The sequence below is a fragment of the Xenopus tropicalis genome, chromosome 1 (assembly GCF_000004195.4).
Source record: "Xenopus tropicalis strain Nigerian chromosome 1, UCB_Xtro_10.0, whole genome shotgun sequence".
NCBI classification, from domain to species: Eukaryota; Metazoa; Chordata; class Amphibia; order Anura; family Pipidae; genus Xenopus; species Xenopus tropicalis.
In genome coordinates, this window is record NC_030677.2 from 57,343,492 (window position 1) to 57,369,810 (window position 26,319).

The 26,319-nt window shown below is 36.4% G+C and overlaps 1 protein-coding gene across 2 annotated transcripts in view; it reads left to right on the forward strand.

Annotated features, from left to right (window-relative positions):
• nr3c2 (nuclear receptor subfamily 3 group C member 2) overlaps positions 1-26,319 on the forward strand; it is a 185,185-nt gene that overhangs the window by 109,636 nt on the left and 49,230 nt on the right. The window contains exon 3 of one of the 2 annotated variants that reach the window (XM_031895503.1): positions 2,594-2,745. In XM_031895503.1, coding sequence (XP_031751363.1) covers positions 2,594-2,745 — 152 coding nt within the window. The remainder of the gene's footprint in view (positions 1-2,593; positions 2,746-26,319) is intronic. The other variant, XM_002933501.5, reaches the window with a different exon arrangement.

Here is a 26,319-nt window from a genome sequence, read left to right on the forward strand (position 1 = left end):
ACTTGCCCCTGATAAATCCCAGGCACTTGCCTTTGACAAATACCAATGCCAATGCCAGGGGCAAATGTAATTAAAAAAAATAGACCAAAACAGTTGAATGTTGTTAGAATTAACCAAATTTAGATACAGAGGAAAGAACATCAGGGATGTCAACTGGTGTATATGTGTCTGGGACAGGTTGATGCATTTGTGCTAGGATTCAGCTTTGACAGTTTTTCTTTTTTGTTCATCTTAATGGACTTTCTCTTACATAACATGACGATGTTATTGTAACAGAGACATTATATCCAGTTTTGTGCTATCTCTAATAATTTGTATATGGGTACACATTTACATAAAAATCAAGGTTGTAAAATGGTATTTGTATTACTGCCGGTCGGACTATTTTATGGTGTGTGATCATAGAGGCCAAGTATTATACGGTAAATTATGATGTTGCGATTTGAGTGACAGAGGGCCTGCAATGACACTTGGCGGACAGGGAGTGGGAATTACTGAAGCTTGCCATATTTAACTGATGACTAGCATTGACCTATGCTTCCTATTCTTCTGTATTTATGGATTAAACCCCACCAGATAAGACTGTCATTATAATATGCAGAGCTAATTTTAGGTAATGTATATGTTGATAGTTTTAGTAATAGGCTGTCATAAATTAAAAGTAGCTTCTTTTAGGATACATAAACCCAGCCTTCATCACATATATGACTCTGTCTCTACAATCAGAATCAGAATCTGCAAACCACACAAGAGACATCTTTATCCAGATATTTCTCCAATTCAAAATTAGGTGTAGAGAGCCCTTGGAAATGAGTAGGGGAAAGCATGTAGTTAAGCTTCAGTGACCAGAATTATAAATAAATAATAGTTGATGTTAACAGCAATAAGTGTGTGTAGAGCCTTTATGGTTACCATTATGGATCCCCTGCACTACCTAACTTTGGACATTACGCTTCAAAAGTGCAATAATGTGACTTTTTTAAACTAATACTAAACATGCATTAAATAAATGGCGCTGACACTTTAATTTATTAAAATCTAGCAACAAGATTAGCAGGGGGCAGCAAATATGCAGGGAGCAGAGTGGTATAATAATTGCACTAGCCTATTTTATTTTGCTGGAGAAAATATTGCTTCATCTACATATTTCAGTCCTGCCAAATGTATATGGGTAGAAACTGATGGTACATAAGGGTAACATCCTAGGGTTTAAACAACATTTCAGAGGTTTTTACAAAACTGTCATACTGCTAATATTCTTCATGTTAATATTAATGGCATGCCATTGAAATAGTTCCATATTTAAGCAAGACTTGAAATAGGATAACATTGTGGTTTAATCTCCTGTCATTGCAGAATGTCTTTGCCCTTGTCTACCACTGTGGGGTGTGTATTTATACTTTGTAATGGGTCCTCTGGAGAGACTGTAGGGGTAACAAAAGGCACTGAGCTTGCAGTAACCCATAGCAAGCAGTCAGCAGGTAGTTACTACTCCAGGGCAAGCTTAGTGCCTTTTATTGGGGATTTGTCTTTTTCCCCTCATTATACTTGACTCTCTGTAAATTAACAATCACAGAACATTGTCTGTTGACTACAACATGGATATTCAATATTTTACATTTGTTCAGAAATAAATGCATGAAATTATTAGTGACAGGGTGATACAAATATTTGTTTTTGCTGATGCTGTGGGGTGATGTATTGCTTCCAGACTTCTCTGTAAAGCTTCATATATTGTTAAAACAAACTGTGTTGCATCTGTCTATATAATAAAAACATTTTCTGATGATAAGTGTAAAAGTAATATAAAACATAATATACACTGCTGGTTTAAGAGGATACCAAGGACATATTTGATGTACTTGAAGCACAAGAGGGTTTTGAGTGGTAATATCTCTTTGTTTTGTAATCTCCATAATACATTGCATACATTTTGAATATCCTTGACTTTGAAACTCCACGAGCAAGGCTTTCTAACCATTTGTATGTATTTGCTGTAGTATAGTATCTTTTTACTTATGCCTAAAATGATCATTTAAATTTCATAATTCTACACATTGGTTTTTGCTTTCTTTATAATATTAATTTTAAATGAATCCTCACAATGGGAGCTGGTAAAATTATCCAAGCAAACAATACAGACTGCACAGTGAAGCAAGATAGGAGATATAAGAGCAAAATAAAGGGATTTTTTTCTTATACTTATTATTTTACTGGTTCTGGTCAAGATAAAATGTTTGGGAAATAATCTGACAGAATGCTGCGGATGTAACATAGAAAAATTTCATTTCAAACCATCTGTGCATCCATGTTGAGCGGAGAACAGCTTTCTTGAACAGACTGACTGAATTTAATATTACAGGGCAATGATTAAATGGGTTTTTAAAAAATCGCTTGTATTTTTGCCATAACGTTTTTGGGCAGTGATACTGTTATATACTGTTATATTCTGTTTTATAAAAATGTTTTATGAGAATTGAAAAGAAAATCAGATGATTAAAATTTTGTATGTTACAATATGTTTTTTTTATAATCTTCAGTGTATTCAGTATATTCTACCAGTTTATAATAATTTATCACTGTTTCTCCATAGCACAACATTACGGAGCATGTCAACTGGACCCTCAAGACCTTCCAAAGTATGTCTAGTGTGTGGGGACGAGGCCTCTGGATGTCACTATGGAGTAGTTACCTGTGGAAGCTGCAAGGTCTTCTTCAAAAGAGCAGTGGAAGGTAAATGTTCAAGTGGGTGCCTACTTTTACTACCTTTTTGGTGTTTGTGTCTTCCATTTAATTTACTCACATATGTCTTACAGACTGTAATGTCTTACTGTATACTACTATATTCAAACGTCCTGCATGAATTTTCTTTATCTTCTTATTACTGTTATATTGTCCAGTGGTGTTATTCCATCCTGTCTATATGTCATATGTTTTAGTAGTTTTGCAGGATGTGTTTGAGGCCCTCTGTACAATGCCATTTTGGAGAGCAAAAAAAGCAATAGTGATACTGATCCACTGCTTACGTATACCTCTGAAGCAAACATTTATCAGTAACAATATTCCACCTTAACTGCCTTTCAGGCTGTAAACCCATATTTCAGTGACTGATAAGTCTGGGAATGTCTAAGGTGTTATCAGTGAGGCCTTACATTAATCATTTCCACTGCCTGTGTCTTTACCGCTGTATCTAAACCTGAACAATTAGCTCATAATTTTAGCACAGGAAAAATACATGAAAATAGCTTTATAATGTTTTGTATGGGGCAGCTGGTGTTATGAAGTTATGAAATCACCTATTTTTAGGCATGTACAGAATCAAAGACCAGATCCCACCACTTCTGGATAGATTTATATTTGGTCAAATATAATCTTGAACATTAATGCCTTACTAAATACAAAATATTCTGTCCACCAGTGGTTCTTAAACAGGCATGGCACAGATGTCACATCATTCCCTTTAATAGGCTTTAATGCCATGCAGGCCCTTTTAGTTACACATTGAGGTAGAACTCACTTTTGGGCACCAGCCTCAGTATACAAGGCCTTTAAAAATAAACTCCAAGGGATTCTCCACTACTGACTTTACACACTTAGCTCACTACAATGATGGAACACAGTCAGAGGGGCATATGTATTATAGTGTGCAAGCCAACATCACCAATTAGCAATTAGATTTGAACAGTCATTTACAAGTTAAAAAAAAACAAATATCTGGTTGCTATGGGCAAGACCACTGGTGATATTAGCTTACACACTATAATAAATATGTCCCTTAGTGTCACTCTGCTCTACTAAATAGCCCTATTTTTATTATAGTACTAACTCTACAGAGACCCCTTTCCCTGTCTTCTATAGTGATCTGATAAAACTCCAGGGCTGACTGGGAACTTTCCTGGCCAGGGAGTTGAGAACCAGCATGGGGTACCTTCTTATATTCCAGTTAGGGGAACAGGTGGCATTTTTATACCAATAAGAACCACATCAATACCCACATAGGAATGACCATATTTGGATGGGAGAAGCCTCTTTCCCACCAGCCCTCTATCTAATATTATTAAACTGCATGTGGAACAACAACCTTTACAGAATGCTAAATCCCTGAGTTCCCATACCCCATGCTCAAGTGTGAGTGAAATATATTCCAAACTTCCCAAACTGAACTAAAGTAAAATAAGGAATCACACCAGCCAAGCCAATTAGCCGAGTAATTAATAATTACAATCCCCTGAAGCAATTAGAGGTTTAAGTACTAAACAAATGTTAATACAGTTACAAAAACACAGTTCCGAGTCTTGCTATAAAAGGAGATGCAAATGATTTTCATAGTGAGACACAAGATTTTTAAGGACCCAGATATGTAAAAAATAAATGTATTTAATTTTGGTTATCAAAACTATGTATTAATGAGCTTCTTGCAAGACAGATTTGCAGTAATGATCTACAAACTGTGCAATCATTCAGTGTGTCATAACACTAAAAAAACATGATATAATTAAAACTTTAGATCCATGCTTCCATTAAAGGAATCCTAATGCATGCAGTGTTGCAATGTAGGATTTACTGGGTAACCAAACAGGGGCAGGGCGAAGCTTAAAGGAACAGTTCAGTGTAAAAATGAAACTGGGTAAAATAGATATACTGCACAAAATAAAAAATGTTTTCAATATAGATAGGCAAAAATGTAATCTATAAAGGCTGATGTGGACAGATGTCTAAAGGCCAGAACTCTACTTCTTCCTTTACAGCTCTCTAAGCTGTTAGCAGTCAGTAACCAATCAGTCACTTGAGGGGGGCCATATGGGACATAACTGTTTAGTTAGTTTGCGTTTGAATCTGATCTGCTTGCTCACAAACTAACTAAACAGTTATGTTCCATGTGGCCCCCCAATGTCACTGACTAACTAAGTGGTTGCAGAGCTGAAAACAGCAAGTAGTGTTCTGGCTATTATGTTAGACATCTGCCCACTCCAGTCTTAATAGATTACATTTTTGCCTAACTAACTATATTACAAATATTTTTTTTGTGCTGTCTGTCCATTTTACCCAGTTTCATTTTAACACTCAACTGTTCCTTTAAAACAAGGATTTTTAGGGTCAAGGTATGACCTAAGATAAATAGAAGTTGACGGGTCATAAGGCTCTTATGTATTTACTTTTGGGCACCTACACCTAGGAGATTATGATCATGGGTGCCATTCAGTTACATTAGAAGCATTAGTGGTGTATGTATCCCTACACTACGTATATTAGCAGGACAGATGTATTGAGGTACAGTGTTGGACTGGGACCCCAGATGCCCACCATAAAACCTTAGACCATAGGCCCGCTCTCCAAACTATTTTTCCTCCTTTCCTCACCCAACCTCTTTATTCTCCTAGTCTCTTTTATTTACATGCTAGCATCTATTCTTCCATCTATTTCTCCCATTCAGAAATAGGGAATGACCATGAAGCAAGCCAAATAGTGAGGAGCAGGAGGGCCCACTGACACCTGGGCCCACCGGGAGTTTTCCTGGTATCCTGGTGGGCCAGTCCGACACTGTTGAGGCATAGGGGTATCATGTGATGCTACAGACTATTGAGACCATTGTAGCCCACTGTGTATTTTATTTTTCACATGGCCACTTCAGCTCAAATAACATCCCAAATGCTTCTGGACAGAACCAAACAAAAAAAGCATTGGAATGTCTGTATAATCCCAACTACCAGAGGTGGGCCTTGGAGTTCAGTGGATAAGTACAACCAAGCCTGTATCCCCACTAGACTCACAATAATGAAGCTGGTGACAGAGCAGAAGTTAATTGGAGTGGATCAGGAACCCCTGGAATACTCGCAAAGCAATCAGGACGCAGGCAGAATATACTTGATGTTCCCAACGGATGGCCCACATGTACCTATTAACTGCAGTGGCCTGGGCTACAGATGGGGGAAATTTGAAAATACACTTTCCTGTGTAAAATGTGTCACTTTCACTATATGTGATGTCATTTCTGGTCTGTATGATGATTTCTGCAGTTGGGGGTCGGGTAAAATTGCATGGGGAAATGAAAGTGGGCAACCATGCGGGTTGGGCTTAGGGTTAGTGGGTTGCGGGTCTAAAAAAATAGACCAACGCAGGTCTCCAAGGGAAGGTGTGGCAGCAGTGCAAATGTATGAATTTGAGATCAGTTATTAGGGGGTGATAACTGTACTTGATAAAAAGGCAAGTGTCTGAACAGGCAGTAAGCTTTAAGGTTAAGAATACAGTCCAGGTCAGAGATAGGGAAATCTACAGGATACTCATTGTCAATAACAGTAGTGCCAATAAAAGTGCTTGGCATACTTATATAACCAAGGTGTGGTTACTTACAGCATCAAAACATGTGCCAAATATGTTGAACAACCCAGTATGCACATGGACCAGTGAGTAAGCACATACAGACACATGATTATGGGGGACTGCAATGAGATATGCACATTGGTATAATTATCTCACATAAAACTCTCAAAACTTCTTAGTGAGTACAATTGAAAGTACCTCATTTACAAGGAAATATTTTTCATGGTGCAGTCACAAAAAGGAAATCACTTTTTACAAGACCTTTTTAATTAATGCAGTTTGTGACTACTTTAGGGTTGTGTACAATAGTTAATTTAAAGGAGAAGGAAAGGCTAATAAAGAGTTAATCTCAACCTTCAGTTGTCTCAATAGTGCCCTTAAGTCTCCCCATATTTCACCTGTTCAGATGATCAGAAGCCAAACAGGAAGAAAAAAATGCTGAGCTGTGTAAAGAAAGTTCCCATAATGCCTCCCTCCTGCACGGAGACCCAGACCATGTATACATGCTCAGTTAGTAAGACTATGAGGAAGCTTCCTGCTAATTGGCTCAGATCCACATTCCTAAGGGGGGGGGGGGTGAGTTCTTAGCATTCTTGAGGGAGGGGGAGCAGGAGGAGGGAGGGGGAAGAGAGCTGTGTGTCCTTGGCAGAAGAAAACAGACACAAGAAATCTTGACAGAGAACTCAATGTAGCATTTCTGTGAGTGCTTATGGCTATATTTACATAGACCTTTCTGATAAAGCTTACTAAGTTTTTACCTTTCTTTCTCCTTTAACAGTCCAATGTTCAGTTTCATTATTTGAATTGTTCTAGCACTATAAAAGCTAACTAATGTTTAGTTTCCCATGCTACTCCATAACAAGGCACTTCCACACTTTTTCTTGCTTATTTTTTCATTATTTATTTATATTTCAAATACTAGAATAATACCGCCAACCCTATCTTTCTGTTGGGTTACAACTACAACTGTGCAGAGATGAAAAGCAACATCTGTCGGGCAGATTATTTGCATTTGTGTTTCATAACCCTGCTTGCACCTTAGCATATTTTACAATAAAATACAAATTTGCTAGTGGAGGGTTGCAGGAGAAAACTATGTTGTATTGAAAGTTTGTTCTTTTGTTAAAACATCAGTTTGTCTCCTATATTTTGAATAAATCCTAAGAAAACAGCCATTTACCGGGTTTAACATGTCCATACCACATTTTGTTGGATGCCACCAAAACAATATGCATCGTGGTGCTTTTGAATTTAGGTTTAATGACAAAAGGATTATTTGTTTCATTTAACTCAGCTGGAAGCCAATCCATAACACTCTTAACGTACTTTCCCTAATTAAGTATAAAAAATCCAAGCGAGTGCACTGTGCCAGAATAATGAAAAAGAATTGTGCCCTCGCACTCATTGTTTGCATTATGGCTGAAGCACAAGGCTTCAAAACCATTTCACTTTATTCTAATTGACTTGGTGAATGAGTGCACAGTGGTATCATTGCGTACAGTGAGTGAATCATATTGAACAGATGAGAAACCTCTCACGTCAAGGAAAATTGAATGGTAGAACCTGTTTGCGTGCATTTAATTGATTTGGTATTTCCTCACTTTACTCCTAAAGGCCAAAGAAACATTTCCAGTTTTCTATGCAAATGTCACCTTTCCAAAAGACTTTTTATTTAACCTGTTTGCTGCCATTGGCATAGTGTTCTCTTCCTATATATAGATATATATATATATACTTTGACAAAGGCTGGTGTAACAGCCGAAACGTTAGTTCACTCTCCTGGCAATAAAAAATCTGTTTTGTTTGCATAAGACCCGTGAGTGCGGCTTCTAATGAGTTTATCCGGATATATATATATATATAATTTCTTAAAAGGCAAACTTTACTGCTGGTTGTACGTCAAGGGCTCTAATGGAACTCAAACTAATAACATTTTGGGGTATGGTAATGGCATTAACGTTAGCGGTAAGTTACCCAGTGCCACACCAGTACAGACAAAGCTTTATAGCTTACCCAGTAAAATCTGGGTTTGTGCTGCTCCCTGCATTGGCTTCAGGATCGGACTTGCAAATGAAGCAAAGCCAGACTAGCAGGCATTTCTAGCCATATTTCTGCTGTGCTTAGCTGCTGCTTAGCATAATATACATGAAATTGCGAAGCATGCAACACTTGTTCCATCCATGTGGAGCAAGGGGGTGGATTGTGCCCAAATATTTAACTTGTGTGCATTTTTTAAAAAACGATGTGCTCGCCAGCTGTATAAACCCACAGCTCAGAGGGAAAACACCTCCCTGGCATACTGCAAGGCTTGCTAAAGATCTAGTCGACTATAGCAGCATATCCACTTCTGAACATTTACTGGGCATTTGTTTAAAAGCAAACTTATTATGGATCCCTTTGGGTTTCTTTGTGCCTCCTATTGCATTTCCCTTATGCGTGGCGTATTGTGAAAATAGGAAGAAAGTGTGCCTGCTTTTGTGAGCTGCACCAATTGTTGCTAGTACTGAAAGACTCCTGTTTTAGAGTATGTGAATGCTTGGCTGTCGTGTATAAAAGCTATTTAGAATTAATGAATTACTAAAGTGATTTTAATACATTATTTTCCCCCTAGTGATTAGACCACAATTATTCAAGTATTATTAATAGCCTATCCATGTTACTTAATTGCTTACAGTAAAAATAACTAAGGTTTCATGACCTAGATCCAAAAACACACCAAATTAGCAGTGTAACCTGTTGTTCTGCAGCTGTTGTTAAACACTCCCAGCTGGAATGGTTCCAGGTGGTTAGCCCTGGTCATGTGAGTTTAAACAAAAACAAAACAAAGAAAGTAAAGTAATATATATATATGTTATATATATATATATATATATATATATATATATATATATATATACGATCTTGATAAAGGTCTCGAGTGAGGACCGAATCGTCGATCTATAAAAAATAAATATATATATTTATTTATTTATTTTTTATAGATTATATATATATATAATATGTATTTATAGGTTAATATATAGGTATACTGTATATAGGTTTGTCCCTGAGGAAGGTCACAGTATATGATAAAAACATAAGTAAAATAATTTGAATTTCATATATATATATATATATATTTATTTATTTATTTATTTATTATAGATCGACGATTCGGTCCTCACTCGAGACCTTTATCAAGATCGTATATATATATATATATATATAACATATATATATATTACTTTACTTTCTTTGTTTTGTTTTTGTTTAAACTCACATGACCAGAAAGGTCCCGACGGGGACCGAAACGGGGACCCGACGGGGACCGAAACGTAACGTTGGCTGTTCATGTATTTTTCAATATATAATTGATTGTTTGCAATAGATCCGGTGTTGCTGGTCTTTTCTTCAATATATATATATATTTATTTATTTTTTATGTACTTTTGCTACCAGTACCGAGGCAGTTGTTTGTATGGATGGGATTATCTCATTGGACAAAAAGTATAGCTGTGCCTTTGGCATGGTCGCATTACTTAATGGGCAAATCAGAAACAGTGATAAATCCAAATGCTTTAATGGCCCTCTACCTCACTTCTGACTCCTACCAGTGTCAGGTCAGATTACACCAGATGTGTATGTGCATGAGCATGTTTATCATGGCCCAAAATATGTCAGAAATAATACTTTAGCTACCCATTAAAGGAAAAATGTGTATATTATATGCATTTACATAAGCACATGTTGGCTATTGTTTATGTGTGTTTGTGTGGACATAAAAGTCTGTATGCATGTATATGTAAATCTTGCGTGTGTATGCCAGTCTCTGTATGTATGTGCTTGTGTCATGCTCCCCATAGACATGTAAACATGGCTGGAGCACTGTTTTTTATCCTGCTGTATCTTCTAAGTTTGTAATAAATTTTGAGTGTAGATTACATGATTTAATTTAAAGGAAATTACTTTGAATTCGTCACTTGTAGAGTAACTGTATAAATGTTGTTTAGTGATAGCTAAATACTCAGGGCTAGGTTGACGGGGGACACATTGGCATTCTCTTCTTGGGTACAAATGCACTTTGGTCCCAGTCTGATTCATTGCTTTACATTTTGAGGACTAGGAAAACTTAAAGCAGGTATGCACTATTGGAGCCATGCTTAGTGGTGCTTATAATATCTGCAAATGTTGCATGAGACCAGGCTTGAGTGGTGCATTTGCATTCGTTTCACAAAAATGTGCAAGGTGTATTTTGCTATGGCTATTTGGGGATGATGCTTGGCTGCCAGTAATAATTTTTAGTGTGTGGTTTCCTACACAGATGAAGCAAATGAAGAATAATTGTACATAAGGAAGGGGCTGTAAATGGACATCAGGTAGAACACTTCTGTACAGAGCAAGCAGAGCTAGCAAGTGGTTTTTGGTTTGGCAGTGTTTTAATTAACTGCAATAATATAAAAAGCTTAAAGCTGAGGCACAGGGCTTGTTTCCTGTATACACAGATTTAACTGAGAGGGCTATCAATTTGATCTCCGCCCAGGGCCCACCAACTCCTTAAAGTAGTCCTGGCCCTTGGGTCAATAATAAGGCTGCCGTCTCTCTGAAGTTGCTCTGAATGTTTTCCCCAGCCCCTTAAATTTGTATGTACGCAGCACTGTACAGTAGAATTCATTAATACAGACAGGGGGTTAAAGATAATGGATAAATACAAAGTACAACAATAAATACAAATAAATACAAGGTGCAGTTGCAATAAGAGTCAGAAACAAAAGATGAAGGAGGTCCCTGCCCCGTAGAGCTTACAATCTATATGGGAGGGGTAACTAACAGACACAAATGGGCAATTTAAAGATGTATTTCTCTATTACCTATGTGGAAAACTTACCCCGTCAGTCCTTATAGTTTCAACTAGATTGTAGGAGTCCTTATGTGCTCAGTAAATTATTCCATCTACTACAGGCAAGGCTTTTCTTTCTAGAGGGCATGGACCGCCTATGTATATTTACTCTCAGTAATGTCCTGTATTAAGTCTGCAGCTTTCTTTCTGTATTTTTTGTAAGATATTGTTGCACTGAATATAGCAGTTGTTGAACAGAAGCCACACATATAAATACATTTATGATCTGACTAGATCATTAAAATAATTTATAGTAACCCCATAAATTTTTTGCACACATATGTTCACTTTGATTTTCAGAGCTATTAGAATAAAGACAACAATCTGGTGTCCATATTGTTCATTACACATCAAATAGTAGGGTAAAAACAATGCAAGCTTCAAAACTTGTAAGTAAAAAAAATGCATGTTTTATTCATGCTGGTTACTTGTAATGTTCATTTTTTATGCAATTCAAGATTTTCTTGCATTAAAAAACATGTAATTGAATAATGATTTTAAAAGTTGGAAAAAAAAAACCCAACCAAAACTCATTTCCACGAATGTCTGACATTTATCAAAAGATCTGAACTGAAAAAGCACGTGCGGGAAAATTAATAGAAAAGTCACTAAAACTTACTAACTGAGACTTCTGAATTGTCAAACAAAAACCGGCATCAAAAATCCGAAAAACAGTCCGTTCATAAAAGGACTGTTCATAAATGGCCCCTTTGTGTCAGAATTGTGTGATACACAGCTCAAATACACCATTTAGGCAAAGGGAGCACAGAGCAATGATTACAGGAAGTCCATCTCCCATAGACTTCATTTTAATGAAATCATTTTTTAAAAATGATTTCCTTTTTCTTACTAATATAACAGTAGAATATAACAGTAGCTTGTACTTTTTATTAATCTGAAACAAGGCAAATCAATCCTATTGGGTTTAATAATGTTTAAATAATTTTTTAGCAGACTTAAAGTATGGAGATCCAAAGTATGGAAGGTCCTTTTTTCCGGAAAACACTAGGCCCCAAGCATTCTGGATGAATGGTCCCATACCTATATGTCATTTACATGAGGTGCTGATTTATTATTGTTTCTCTTTAAGTTTCCTTGCTGATCAGTTCCTGTGCATGTCAGGAGAGTGCAAATAACAAGGGAATGTGCCCTTGCTGACCAAAGGAACTGTAGACACCTGGGAAAAGTGCCAGATGGGGGCAAATGGCTTGGGAGCAGATGTGCTCCATCTTTCTGTGTAAAGAATACATATACGCCATACAGAAAATAGCTGCATGTCCTATATTTAAGGAAAGATGACAGCTATTTTATTCTTGTTGCATTTCTGTGTTGCAAAGAAACATTGCCATGACATTGATGTTCTATATTACATAAGGTTATGTCTAAATAGATTTTTTTTCAAAACTTTTGCTCTGACGCAGTATTTATCTTACTTTCCTTGTTCATTCATGGTGCAGAATAATTCTGACTCATTTCATTTCCATAGAAGAACCATAGAATAGAACTTATATTGTTGTGCATAAAAAGGTTTCCCAGAATTTCTTATGTTCAGTGGATACTGATCAGGTATTATTTTATCATTTATTCATTTATCTATGGTTTTTATTTAATCCTGTTTCAGCATTGTTTTGTCAAACTCCTATAAAGAAAATATTTGTATTGATTCAAAGTTTGTGCAAATGTGTCATTTTTTTTCTTTCCTAAGAAATCCTAGTAGAGATATGGGAGTTGTTATCAAAAAAAAAACCTGTTATCCAGAAAGCTCTGAATTAAGGGAAGACCATCTCCCATAGACTTCATTTTAATGAAATAATGTTTTAAAAATGATTTAATAATGTTTAAATAATTTTTTAGCAGTCTTTAAGTATGGCTATCCAAAGTATGGAAAGATCCCTTATCCGGAAAACCCCAGGTTCTGAGTATTCTGGATAACAGGTTCCGTACCTGTAAACAGTGGAAATGAGATCATATTAACAGTGAATATTAAAATTGTGGGTATCCGTTCTTCAGTTGCATATATTATTTCTGTGAGCAGCCTGTGACCGTGGCCCTGTTACTTCATGAGTTATGAGTCCCAATTGTTTTTTGCCCCTATTAAAGACCCTCTTTTATTCAACCTTTGGTTATTTACAGCTGTTGTGGACATTATTATTACTAGATAGTTAAAATGTTTACCCTTGTTTATTATTAAGTAGGGTTGGGGTAGGAAATGGTTTGCATCTGAAGATCTGGGAGCAAAATGCATCCTTAAGGTCCCCATACATGTTGAGATTCGCTCGCTTGGCGAGATCGCCAAGCAAGCGGATCTTCACCCGATATCCCCACCTACGGGTGGGCGATATCGGGGAGTGTGTAGGCTTATTTGATTGTTTGGCCCTGGGGCAATGGGGCATCAACGAGCCGATGCGGTCCCTGATCCAACTGAATTTTCTAACCTGGCCGATCGATATCTGACCGCATCAGCTCGTTGATGCGGTCCCAAAACATCCGGTCCCTTTACATCCAAAAACAAGTGCTTTTACTGCCCCTTGTAAGATCTGTTCTGCTTCACCACTTCCTTCTTCTATCAAAAATATCTATTTGGACAGAACCCATCTTATCTCCACGCTCACACTAACATTACCACAAAGCCACCCTTAGTACATTTGTCCCGCTCTACCAGATGATGCTTATATTACATTTTTATTTTCACAGTAGTTTCCCTTTAACATCTACCAATTCATGCCTAATGCTCAAGCTGCATCCCTTCTCCATCTCTCACAACTCTCCTGTTGAACCTGCATTTACTCTTCCTTCCAATTCTCAAAAAAAACAGGTGCCTCACCTTTCTGCCCCCCTGCAGCTCAGACCGTTTCCTTGCTCCAAAGTCTCTATCTTTCTTGTTAGAACTGACCCCCTCCCTAAATAATATTCTGTCATTATTTCTTTCATTCCTTCTGTGCCTTCCCCATTTTTGTTGATCAGGACACATCCCCCCCCCCCCCCCTTTTGTTCAGACTCTATTCACTTTCTGATATCTTTTGTGTGCATGGGTCATATATATATATATATATATATATCTCAAAGATTCAAATATATCCCCCCCCCCCTGAAAAAGTTAGTATAAAAAATCATATCGATTTCACCTGGTATTGCTTATTCTTCTGAAGATTAATTTGAAATTTTATATTTTAATAAATGAAACCCAAGTTTGTGATTAAATGGATTATCAGATAGTGGCATGTGAACACAAGAGCAGCCTGCTGTATTCCTGACATTTGTCATTTTAGAACAGGTGTGTTCTGGCAGAAAACTGTGTACTAGGGTCAGCAGGATTAACTGCACCTTCCATATGCTAATCCTCTCCTTCTGATAGGGCTGTCACTCTTTTATGTGAGCAGCTTGACTGCATTTTGTTGTCATTGCATTACAGTATTTATCATGTGCACTTAGACCCTCATATCAACCTTGAAGTTGAGTTAAGTGAGTCCAATAAATGGAATATCATTTTTAGTTTTTTAATAATGTTACTACAGATATTTATACAAACTAAAACATATCAGTGTCCAAGGAATATGTAGTTAATGTTTGCCCTTACTGCAAGTAAATTTTAAAATTCTTTAGATAAAAACTTTACTACAAAATTCCAGTGTATGTATCTATCCATCTATAGATATTGAAATATAGGTAAATAGTTTTATATACTTAAAGTGATACTGACACCAAAAAAATTCTTATAAAAATATGAACCTACTTCCAAACCTACTTATAGGTCATGCTGATTGTTTTTTCCTAAAAAGTCCTGGTTTTCTACATAAATCCTGAAGATCCTGAACCCGACTGGCAACCCGACTGTAGCTTCTCAATCTGTCAAAAGGACTACATCATAAACTGGGAGGATTCAGATTGCCGTTTGCTTCATAGAGTCCCCCTCCCTCATTTGTTCCTCGCATTGTGAACTAGATAGCAGGCAGGCTTGATCTTTCCATTGCCTGCCTACTTCAAAGGGCTGTGCCCCCACTCTGCTCTTCGCAGGAAGAATTTAAATAGCTTTGCCGTGCCTGCCTGCTTCCCTCCCTATTACACATAGACAACGGAGCTGAGCTTGTCACACACCGGCTGAAAGCAGAAGGGGGGTTGCAGGTTTGTGATTGGGCATATTTATTCACTTGGGAGGCAGTTAAATTAAAACCTGGAAGAGGGGAACAAACATGGCTGCTCCGTGGGTCTGTAATTCGTGCTACCATAATTATGAAGCGAAAAAACTTTGCAGATTTTGTTTATAAAGAATTTAAAGCTGATACAAATTAAAACACAACAGCAGGTGTAAAAAGTTTTGAGTGGCTGTCAGTATCACTTTAAAGAATTTCGAGATGGTGCGCACTCACATGCAAATCACTTAATTGCTTTGGTCAAATAAAGTGACCTTCCAAGAAGGTCCTTGGCCCTGAGGAAGGTCACTTTATGTGAGCGAAACTTTGGATTTTCAATAAAAACACTTTTGTTTTGAAGTGAAGACCTGATAATGCAGTTTATTTTGATTATATTTATATATGTACAGATAAAATGTGTTTTTTATGGAAACTAAACTTTTGGCCAGCAATCTAAAGGGGGTTGAATTCTTATGCTAGGTACTGTATCTGTATTTATCTTTAGATCTGTATCAATATGTGTTATATATTTTTGGGCAAATTTACACAATATGTGCATGACTTGGGCCCAGGAAACCTCAGTGGAAGTAAACATGTGGTTAACTTATCTTTTAACTAACTTTTGCCTTTCTACAGGTATTCCTTTACAACTTCAATATTCATATTTCTGTAATACAAATATCCTTAACAAATGTCTGTATACTTTTTATGATTGACTGTTGCTATTCTTGATTATGGCTATTTTACATTGTCTTCACTTGCAACTGCTGATGTTACGTCCTTGATTTTCTGTTTATTTTTCCTTTCCTTTCTTATTCCAATATTTGCAGAATAAATTAAAATTTTCTTCTAAAACAGATAAAACTTTGACCTTCTAAAGAAGGTTGTCCAAAGAAAAAGCTACTAATTATATTATCTTTACTTGCTACTTTTGTTCCCAGAAAAGAGTAACAAGATGGCTTGATTTATAACACTGTCATATTAACTTTTCACATTCCCCTTTCCGTAATGCTGCTCTTTTGAAGTCCCCAAAGAAATCTCTTGAGCAGCTTCTTTGACTCTCTCATACCCTTTTTTCTCACCACATTGCACATATAAAATTACTTCCGGGAGCACATTTGGCAAGCAGTCTTCTCTTCTGGCAGCTGGAATCTTACATCCTGGAAAAAAGTCTATCTATAAGCAACACTGATTTTCCAACTTCAAAACCATTTTTGTTTGCGTGTATTCAAATTACCCCTTTGTATATGCAGAGAACTCTACATAAGGTAGGGTTTTTTGAAAATATTCAGCAGTCTAGCACCAGGGATACCAACCCAAAATCTTTCACATCTGGGAGCATCTTAGGTTGACATGGATTTTGATGCAGATGTCTACAATTAAGTTTGTTAATGGCCATGTTCAGTTTGCGCAGTTAAGTGTTCCACCTGTCTCAGACAAAAAAACGCTTTTCTGCGGCAGCTTAAAGAGATACTGACCCCGGAAATGACATCTTTTTTATGTCTATGATAACATTGTCTTTGCCTTAGCTTTATAATTTTGCCATAAAAGTATATACATACATATTTTGAAGAGTTGTTTTTTAGTGTCACTTTAGGAGCTGTTGATCTCTGAACTCAAATATCACTTTTTCTTTTTTCAGTATGATCACTTAACACAGGGGAGGCCTATTTCTCAAAATTCATATTTGCCTAAGACAGCTCCAATTGACTTCTTGACTTCAGATCACAAAATTTTACATTAGAGGTTTTTACATTTTTTTGCTTAGTAAATATCCAAAATTCCTGTTTTTTAAGCCATTATTCAGAATGATGGTTATTTAGGCAAAGAAACTCTAATCATGGGGGAAAAAAACAGAACATTGAGAAATTACCCTCTTAGTTCACTAGGTCAGGTCAACTGTGCACTGTGGATGCAAAACCTCCCTATTTGAGTTAAAGATTAACCCAATTGGCCAAAAAAGCACATCTGTATGTGCATGTGTGTGTTTATGTCCATCTTGTACTTTTTTTGTCTATAAGCCCAGGATAAAGAGAAGCTTGTTTAAGTGATACATGCTGCATATCTGAACCTTATGAATGATAAATACAATTTCTTTGTACTTAAGGTTTTCAAAGCATTACAAAAACAAGCAATTCTATTTACATATAATAACGTATAAATTTATGCCTGCTCCCATTCACTGGTTTAAATGGTTTAAAAGCAGCATATAAATACAAAGGAAACTGGATAGGGTTCATTTGTTAGCAACACACTTTGCTACAACCCTCAGCCAAGGCTATACACTTTTAATCAATAATTCACTCTAAATAAAACAGGCGCAGACAAAATAAGGTCAGTCCAGTGTATGCTGCTTTTAAGAAATGATAAATAAATAAATAAAAGCATGAATAGTTTCCTGTTTTTGTATTATAATAAAAAGAGAAGAAACCTTCTGTAATATTGTTTCTTATACAAACAATGATCAAACCCAAATTTAACATCAAACTGAAATAAATTGAACTTGAACTTCCTTGTGATTTTCATGGTGATGGGCACAAGATAGACAGCATACTGTGAAGTTTACTTAAAATACAGTACAACAAGCTCTAAATTAATATAAAACTGTCATAAAAGTAAACGTTTTAACGTTATGTTTATTGTTTGTGGTCTTTTAATATAATTACTATAGAATAATCTGCCTTTATGCTGCTTTTTATCAGTTTCCACACTTACATCCCATCCATACACAGATTTAAACCCTATTTCGAAGTCATTTTACATTTAGTTTATTTTCCTATAAATGTTCAGTAATTAATTTTCTGCACATAGAAACGTATTAAATGTTTATTTGTTTTTATTCACAAAATATCCTTACACACAGATTAAGGCTAATGTCAGGCCTACCTCTTTCTCTGCCCCTTACCCCCTCTGATTTAATAGGGGTCATTTATTAAACACTGGGTAAATTTGCATCTGGGGAGTTACCCATTAGCTTTTTTCTGCCATCTGCAAGTAGAATATGGAAAGCAAAAATCTGATAGGTTGCCATCAGTTACTGCCTGAGTGTAAACTTGGCCAGTGTTGGTAAATGAGCCATGTGTGCAGTGACAGGAATGCATTTTATGTAGAAAGCACTTAGGCACTTAGGTTAGCTTACCTTCATATGTATGGGGCTAATGTTAAGTTCCTTTTGAGTTGAGTTCCTTTGCCCATGGTGTAACTAGTGGGTGGGCCAGCCGACAGATGGCCAACCCCTTATATATAAAGTTACATATAACTATTACATATAGAATAGCACAAGCACATGGATGCTGTTCAAATGCAGTCAAGGATGGATGCGCTGTATCTGAGTAATGTGCTCTGCACCAATGTGCACAGTATTGGCATGTCCTCTGGGTATCATGTCAGCTGTGGCACCCTTCGTGCACATACAGTGTTGCAATTGCATCTGTAATGCTCAGATATGCCCCACCTTACCCACTAATGATAGTACCTAATGACTACCCATGGACATGTATATTTCCTAATGCACGTGCTTATTGAGACACCAGATAAGAAGCAATCTATAATTATGACATACTTTTCATCAAATTGTCACAGAAGAGTACTAAAGTTGAACTGATACAGCATTGCCCTAATGGAGATGAAATTTGGCTTACTTTTGTTTCTCCCGTCCTTCATCATGCATTTGATCCCCCAAGACCGCAAATGTGTGGCATGCAAATAAACTCAGTAGTTTAATCATCATCTCTTATCTGTCAAACTTATTTGGAAACCAGCAGAGAACTACATGCTGCCATCTGGAATACCTGAATGTGACCTCAGCTGGCTGGCAGCTTCTGAGCAAGTGAGACAGCAAGGGGCAGACAGATGCATCCTTGTGCTGTCTAGTGGCAAGGACATGTATACTGCACACCTAAAATATTCATAAGCTAATTTTATGCCCTGGAGTTTGTTACTAAATCTAATCTGCATTGATGCATTCAGTTATTTATCCATTCATATAGTACAGAGTCTTAAATGTTTAGCATGAATAAGGAGACCAAAAAAATTAGTAGTCAGGTGCCAGGTCCTTCTTCAGCAAGAATGTGTCTTAATCGTATTTAGGTTATAAGGGCTTACATAATTTTTGTATCCCATATATATAATCTTGCATGTATGAACATTGAATCTCATCTGCCACAGTTTACATAGCTGCACAGTTTACAAGTTTGTCCAGCTCTTCTTGCAAGAATGTGACATCCTGGATAGACCCTGTTGCCCCACTAAGAAGCTTTCTCCAATTAGCAAATATTCCATTGACAACAACCCTCAGAACATGTCCATTAAGCCAGTATTCTATCCAAGAACAAACAGCATTACTAATATCAACAGATCTAAGCTTTGAAATCAAATGTTTATTTGGCACTGTATCAAAAGTTTGTTCAAAATCTAGCACCTAGCCTGTATTCATATTAATTTTGTTTAAATATAAAAGTACCATATCCTGCATCAGCTGTTGACAATTTATTTGAGCTGAGCCATGAGCACCTTTACAGAGTTATTCCTGTAACTTTTCAATTGTATTCATTGAGGAAAATAACTGATAAAGCATATTTGCTTTTTCACCATCCCTTGTATTCAAAATATCACATTGGTCCTTAAAAAAGCATCTGAACTCTCTGACTTGTATTTCTTAAATGCTTTATTTTTCATTCCTATTAACTTAGACCCGAGTTAAGCCACATAGGGTGGTCCTTGATGTTTTTACATTTCTTCCTTAAGGGAATAATTTAAGAACAGCAATGATTATAAATGACATCCGTTTTGGTTCTTTGTCTTTAGATGAAGACATCAAACCCAACCCACCCCTGAAGTAATGGTTTTAGAGTGCAAAAGTTTTCTTTCTTGACAAAAAACATTGAATTAAATAATATTATGGTCACTGTTGCAGAGATGTTCTAGTACTTGTTAGAGATCGCTAGATGCAATATAGTGTACTTACTAGTTAGTTCTTAAGATGGCCACTGATATTATTGTACGGAACCTTGTTTCGTACGATATTCAGCGCGCGTATGGGGGCTCACCGAGAAAACCAATATCACAAAGGTTGCGGATATCGGTCACCTCGTCGATCAGTAAGGTTAAAAGATTTATGGCACTCAAGCAAAGTCTACATTTAGGGCTGAATTGGCAGGTGGAGGTAGAATTTTTATTGTTTCTACCTCCATATCTGACGATCCATATCGCATGAAAGATTGTTATTGCAACATGTATGGCCACCTTTACAATTAACTGTGCTAGCAGTATTATTCATCCAATTAATGCCAGGGCAATCAAAATCCTCCATTAATAATAGACTTGCCCCAACCCAGCTACACATTCTATTTACAACAGGAGCTGAGCCTCTTCCTCTTCACTTACATGGGGGTCTATAGCATACTTCTGCCATTAATCTGCTTATTACCTTACAATCTGTACAAAGTTCAACCCATAAGGCTTCAACCCTCTCATTCTTCTCCAAATGTTTTTTTTAGTGTTTCTTAAATTATGCTTAATGTACCAACATAGCGGCACCCCTTTTTTATTTGCTTTGTCCCTCCAAAAGAAGGTACAAAGGCCTTTATATTTACTGCCTAGTCATATGACTCATTCAGCCATGTTTCAGCAGTTCCATTTCACCATGCTTCTCATCCAGATCCAATAACTCCAGTTCTTCGATTTTACCAGCCAGGTTTCTTGCATTAGTGAACATACATTTATACATTTAATATAAGTATCAGTTATTTTATATATATATATATATATATATATATATCTTATGGTCCTCCCTCCCTCATCCATCTCTCCACCCCCATGTTCACTTACTATACCCATATTCTTATAAAACCTATCTTCCACAAAACATCTCACTGTGTCACCCCTCCACATGCTTAGTTGAAAATCTCCTCCAACTTTCTAGCCTTCCTCTTCCCTAAGACAGCTGCCCATCCCTGGCAAAAAGCCTGTATGCAATTCTCCAATAACCCATATACCTGCACCAATCTCTTAGCCACTAATTAATCTCCTTAAGCACAAATATTAAGGACAAATATTAATCCAAACAAACTCATGCCACATGGCTCTTAATCTCTGTGTATTTATACTTATTTTATGTATTTATTATAACATCTGTCCTCCCTGCGTGTAATTTTGTATTTTGTAAGACTGTACAGAGCACTTTATAAATAAAGTTATGCAAACATACATACATACATATATACATACATACTTGCCTGTGACTTGCAACCATGCTCTCACTCAGCTCTACTTCAGTACTTAATTATAAAACTTAAGCATGCTAATCACATGCACATGCCCTATGTGGAAATTTCTCTAACTTTATGATTTTATTTTTGTCCCTTTTCCTTCACAGTACACATGAGGCAGACCTAGAGAAAAATCCCCCTATTTTTACATAGCCTACCTTAAAAATTGGTAGATTAAATTAGATTAGATAGTTTTATTTACTTTGCAACAAAAAATAGCCATATAAGTCAATTAAAACAAATTAATTTCCTCTGAACAGAGCAAGTAAAAATGCAGCAAGTTGATTCTGCTGTGAGTTGTCTCCCTTTAAATTCCTGTGCTTTTCATAGTCCCCACCAAGTTCTCAACTATTGGTAGTTGCTGTTTAATAGCCTATTAAATCTCATTTCATTTCAGTATGATATACGGAATTGCTGTGCCTTGTATTGTCTGCTCATTCCATTCCAATGAAAAGTAATTCTTAATCATTTTGACATCCAATTAATTATGATGTCTGAATAATTAACATTGTAGCCAGGAAATGAATTGCCAAAATCTGCAGTGACAGAGAAAACTCCTGAAGAAAGTTTTCTTGCATCTGCAGCCAAATTTCATTAACCCTCATTACAGCTTTTATGAACAGCCTGTCATCCTTCAGCATGGGAAGAGCATAGTGCAGGAAGGTCCAGCCTTCAACCTCCTGCTTCTTGTTGAACGTCATTGGCCAGCATTCCTCTTCAGCTTTCAACTGTTATTAAATGCTGTTTGAGTTTATCCACAGGTATTGGGTTTCAGAATGCTTGGATGTTTTCATGTTGTTGACTGTTTTTATATATTTTTTATTTATATCTGACAGTAAAACATAGCTTTCCAAATGGTTCAAGGCATATATTTTTTTTCTTCAATAGTATTGTGCACAGGGTATGGCAGTATGGCAGATAATAATCCCACTACAAAAGTAGTGTAATCCCCATACAAAAGTATATTTGTAAATCACTTCTCTAAACTAAATTCTGATTGGTTGGCAAGGTTTACTTCTGTGTTTCATAAGTTATGGAGATAAGGAGTAATATTTGACAATTACATTTTGGCCATAGTTTGACACATGGCACATTTTAAGAGTAGAGGGCAAAATTCTGAAAAAATGGGACCAGAAATGGGAACTGTAATGCTGAAACAGGTGGCTACATGACATTAGCAAGCTGCAGCACCCTTCGCAAGCCATTGAGACTTTTCCCTACTTTGTTTTATTAGATGAAAATGTACAACAATATTGTTAAATTCAACTTTATATGTATTGTTTTACACATCATTATTGCACATGTTATAAGTACTAAATTCTAAACAGTTTGAATTTTTATATTTTACATTTTTCATACTTATACTCGGTTAATTTTTTTCAAAGGCAGGCTATACATGTGCTGATATTGATTGGCAAGCCAGCCAATTAATTGTCTTTATATGGTACCAAAACAATTGCTTTCAAGACAGATATGATCTGGTCACAGTAGGCACAATAGACAGTGCCTGATTTGTTAAAGGCTTTCCCAACAGTTTGTCTTTCAACCCCCCAATGTCATTGTTGGACTAGGCACCAATCACATCAAACAACTTAAGTATCTGAACAGGGTCGGACTGGGCCTCCAGGACACCAGGAAAAAACCCACTATTGTCCTCCCCTGATGCGTTTCACTTGCGCGCTCAGGGGAGGACGTCGGGGGCCCTTGTGGGTGGTTAGGGAGGGCGCATCGGGGCACGCGGACGGCAGGGGCACCTTGGGGGATGCAGGACCCCTGGGGTGGTAGCCTGTATCTGAATCAGGCAAACATATGCAACTTAAGCAGCCTTGCAAACTGAGCCACCTATATAAACCAAGCTTTTCCATTCTCATAAAATGTAGAGGATATATATATTGTAATATTTTAGCTTTAATCATTTATGATAGTCTTCAGTTGATCACCCAGTAGCCTCAATGACCATGTCTACTCCAATCATAACAGTTTTCTTTGGAAAAAAAAACAAAAACCTTTTGCTTTGTATTTCATACTTATGTTTTATGTTCTATTCATATACCATATAATGTATTTATGTAATTTATTTTAGATATATGTTTATATTCACCCTAGTTTGTTTTTTTAGCTAGGTATGTAGCGCAACTGTCGGTTTGCCAAAGATTTAAAAAGTGAATGTCTAAAAAAGGATTTGGAGGGAAATTCATGATAGTATATGAACCCCTATATACAGAGATATAATGTATAGACATATAAATATATATATATAAAGAGATATCTACCTATAATTCAAACTGAATGTATTTTAACCAAATGAATTCATAATGGTTGACAACTTTATAAATATCCATTGATAGCCAGTATCACCTTACAGACTTCTCAAATGGAAAATGGAAAAACTTTAAAACTAGTTCCTTATCACAATCTGGAATCCCTGAGGAGAAAAGTCAGTAGACTGTTTACTGACAGCTTTTTGAAGTATTACTGCGATTGTGAATTTAATTTACTCCTACTCTGTGCTCTAGCACCTTGTACATAAAGACGTTATAGGAAAAAAAGATATGTGCTTTGAAAATGAAGACATTGGTGAGAAATATTTCTATGTTAAACTTGTGTGATTGAAGTTGGATAACCAAAGTCTCTTTTGTATCATGGGGGAAAAGGCTTGCTAAACTATTTACCTGATTTTGCCAATGCAAAACATACATTAAGTCTGCTAAAAATCAATTAAACAATTTAAACATTAAGGATTTTTTGCCACTAGTAAGGATTCATATGAACCTAATACAAGGTACTATTTTTTTTTATTACAGAAAAAAGCAGTCATTTTTAAAAATTAGTTTTGTGTAAAATGGACTTTATTGGATGTGGCCTTCCTGTAAGCCTTGGAGCTTTCTTGATAAGGAATTTCTGAATAAGGGATCCCATATATGTACTTAACAGTCAAAATGTATTCATCCTTACCCACTGGTCAACATGCGAAATATCAGTGTACTGATGAGCCAGGGTATTAATATTTATTAGATGCATTTCAAGCCTACGACTATTTTAAACTCCTCTATTGTCCAATTACTGCAGACTTGTGTCTACAATTATATGTGTAATCATTCTTGTTTAGTCCTCTAATATAGTCCAATTTAGTGTGTAATTTGGCTGCATATCATTGCACATATTGAAGTAGAGCATTGTATGTCATCTTCTTTTCCAGACCATTATTCATCTAAAGTCAAGATACTTCCTGTACAAAGTTTACTACCTTGCATAATATTATGTTGTTGGCAAGCACTGCAATATAACTTTGCCAGCATCAAGGTAATTTGCAAGCAGAGTTAAAACAAATGGTTCATTGATGAGCACCCACAGTGGTCCTAACAGAAAATCTCCTTTAAGGGCAATGTTCTCCCTATAATTTCATATTGCAGCCAGTTCGAAATTGAATTGCAAAGAGATAGCTTCTGGTCCATGACCACGTTTACCCAATAATTGCCTGTGACATAACGCTCTATCAGCCCAACTAATCATTAAGAGCCAGGAAATTGAAGTAGTATGTTTAAAGATAAGGAAAGGCTTACAAATTTTGGCAAGTGGAAGGGTACACTTGGCCCTACTGAAACACTATACAGCTATAGGATCCGTTATCCGGAAACCCATCATCCAGAAAGCTCCGAATTACAAGAAGGTCAGCTTCCATAGTTTCCATTTTAATTAAATAATTCACATTTTTAAATTTGATTTACTTTTTCTCTGTAATAATAAAAAAAAGTACGTTGTACTTGATCCCAAATAAGATATAATAAATGCTTATCGGAGGCAAAACATTCCTATTGGGTTTATTTAATGTTTAAATGATTTTTCAGCAGACTTAAAATAAAAATGTGAGCAACAGTCAAATTTAAAAAGACTTGCAGAGCAACACAAGCATCATTAAAGTTCATGGAGGAGCCAAATAAGGGCTAAGATTGGCTATTAGGCAGCCTCTATGCACACTATCAGCTTACAGGGGGCTTTATTTGGTAGGAAGTCTTGTTTTTATTCAACCAAAACTAGTCAGGAATTCAAAAATAAGTAACTGCTTTGGGGACACTGAGAGCAACATCCATAGGGGTTGGAGAGCAACATCCATTGGAGCAACATGTTGCTCACAAGCCACTAGTTGGGGATCACTGCCTTTTCAGAAAACCCCAGGTCCTTGAGTATTCTGGATAACAGGTCCCATACCTGTATTTGGCTACTTACTATTTTATCACTCCTTTGTGAAACCAATGTTCCGTTCACAAATGCCATAGCCATTTTGTTACTGCCAACATCATAAGTAGAAGCATGTAAGGACTCATATTTGTGCCTAGCTCAACTTTGTCATGAGCATTGGGATATTTCTTTGATAATTATGCACATGTACTGACCCACAGTTGTTTTTCATCTGCACTGCACACAAGTCCAAGTCTTTAAATTTAGCACAAATTCAAGATAATTGGAACTTAATGATTCTGTAGAAACCAGGGAGAATAACAGCCTGTGACAGAGTAGTGTAAGGCTATAAGGGATATTAAGTGTGGTTTTTCTTCATGTATAACTTTACTAGTTTGCTTCAATTCATTCAGCGTATTTTTTACAATACGTTTACAATACATCCCATATTTACTAATAACCATATGGTGCTGTTAAAAAGAGATGTGACGTTAATTCAACAAAATATGTTTGAGCTGCTACAGGGCAATATACCTGGGGGGGG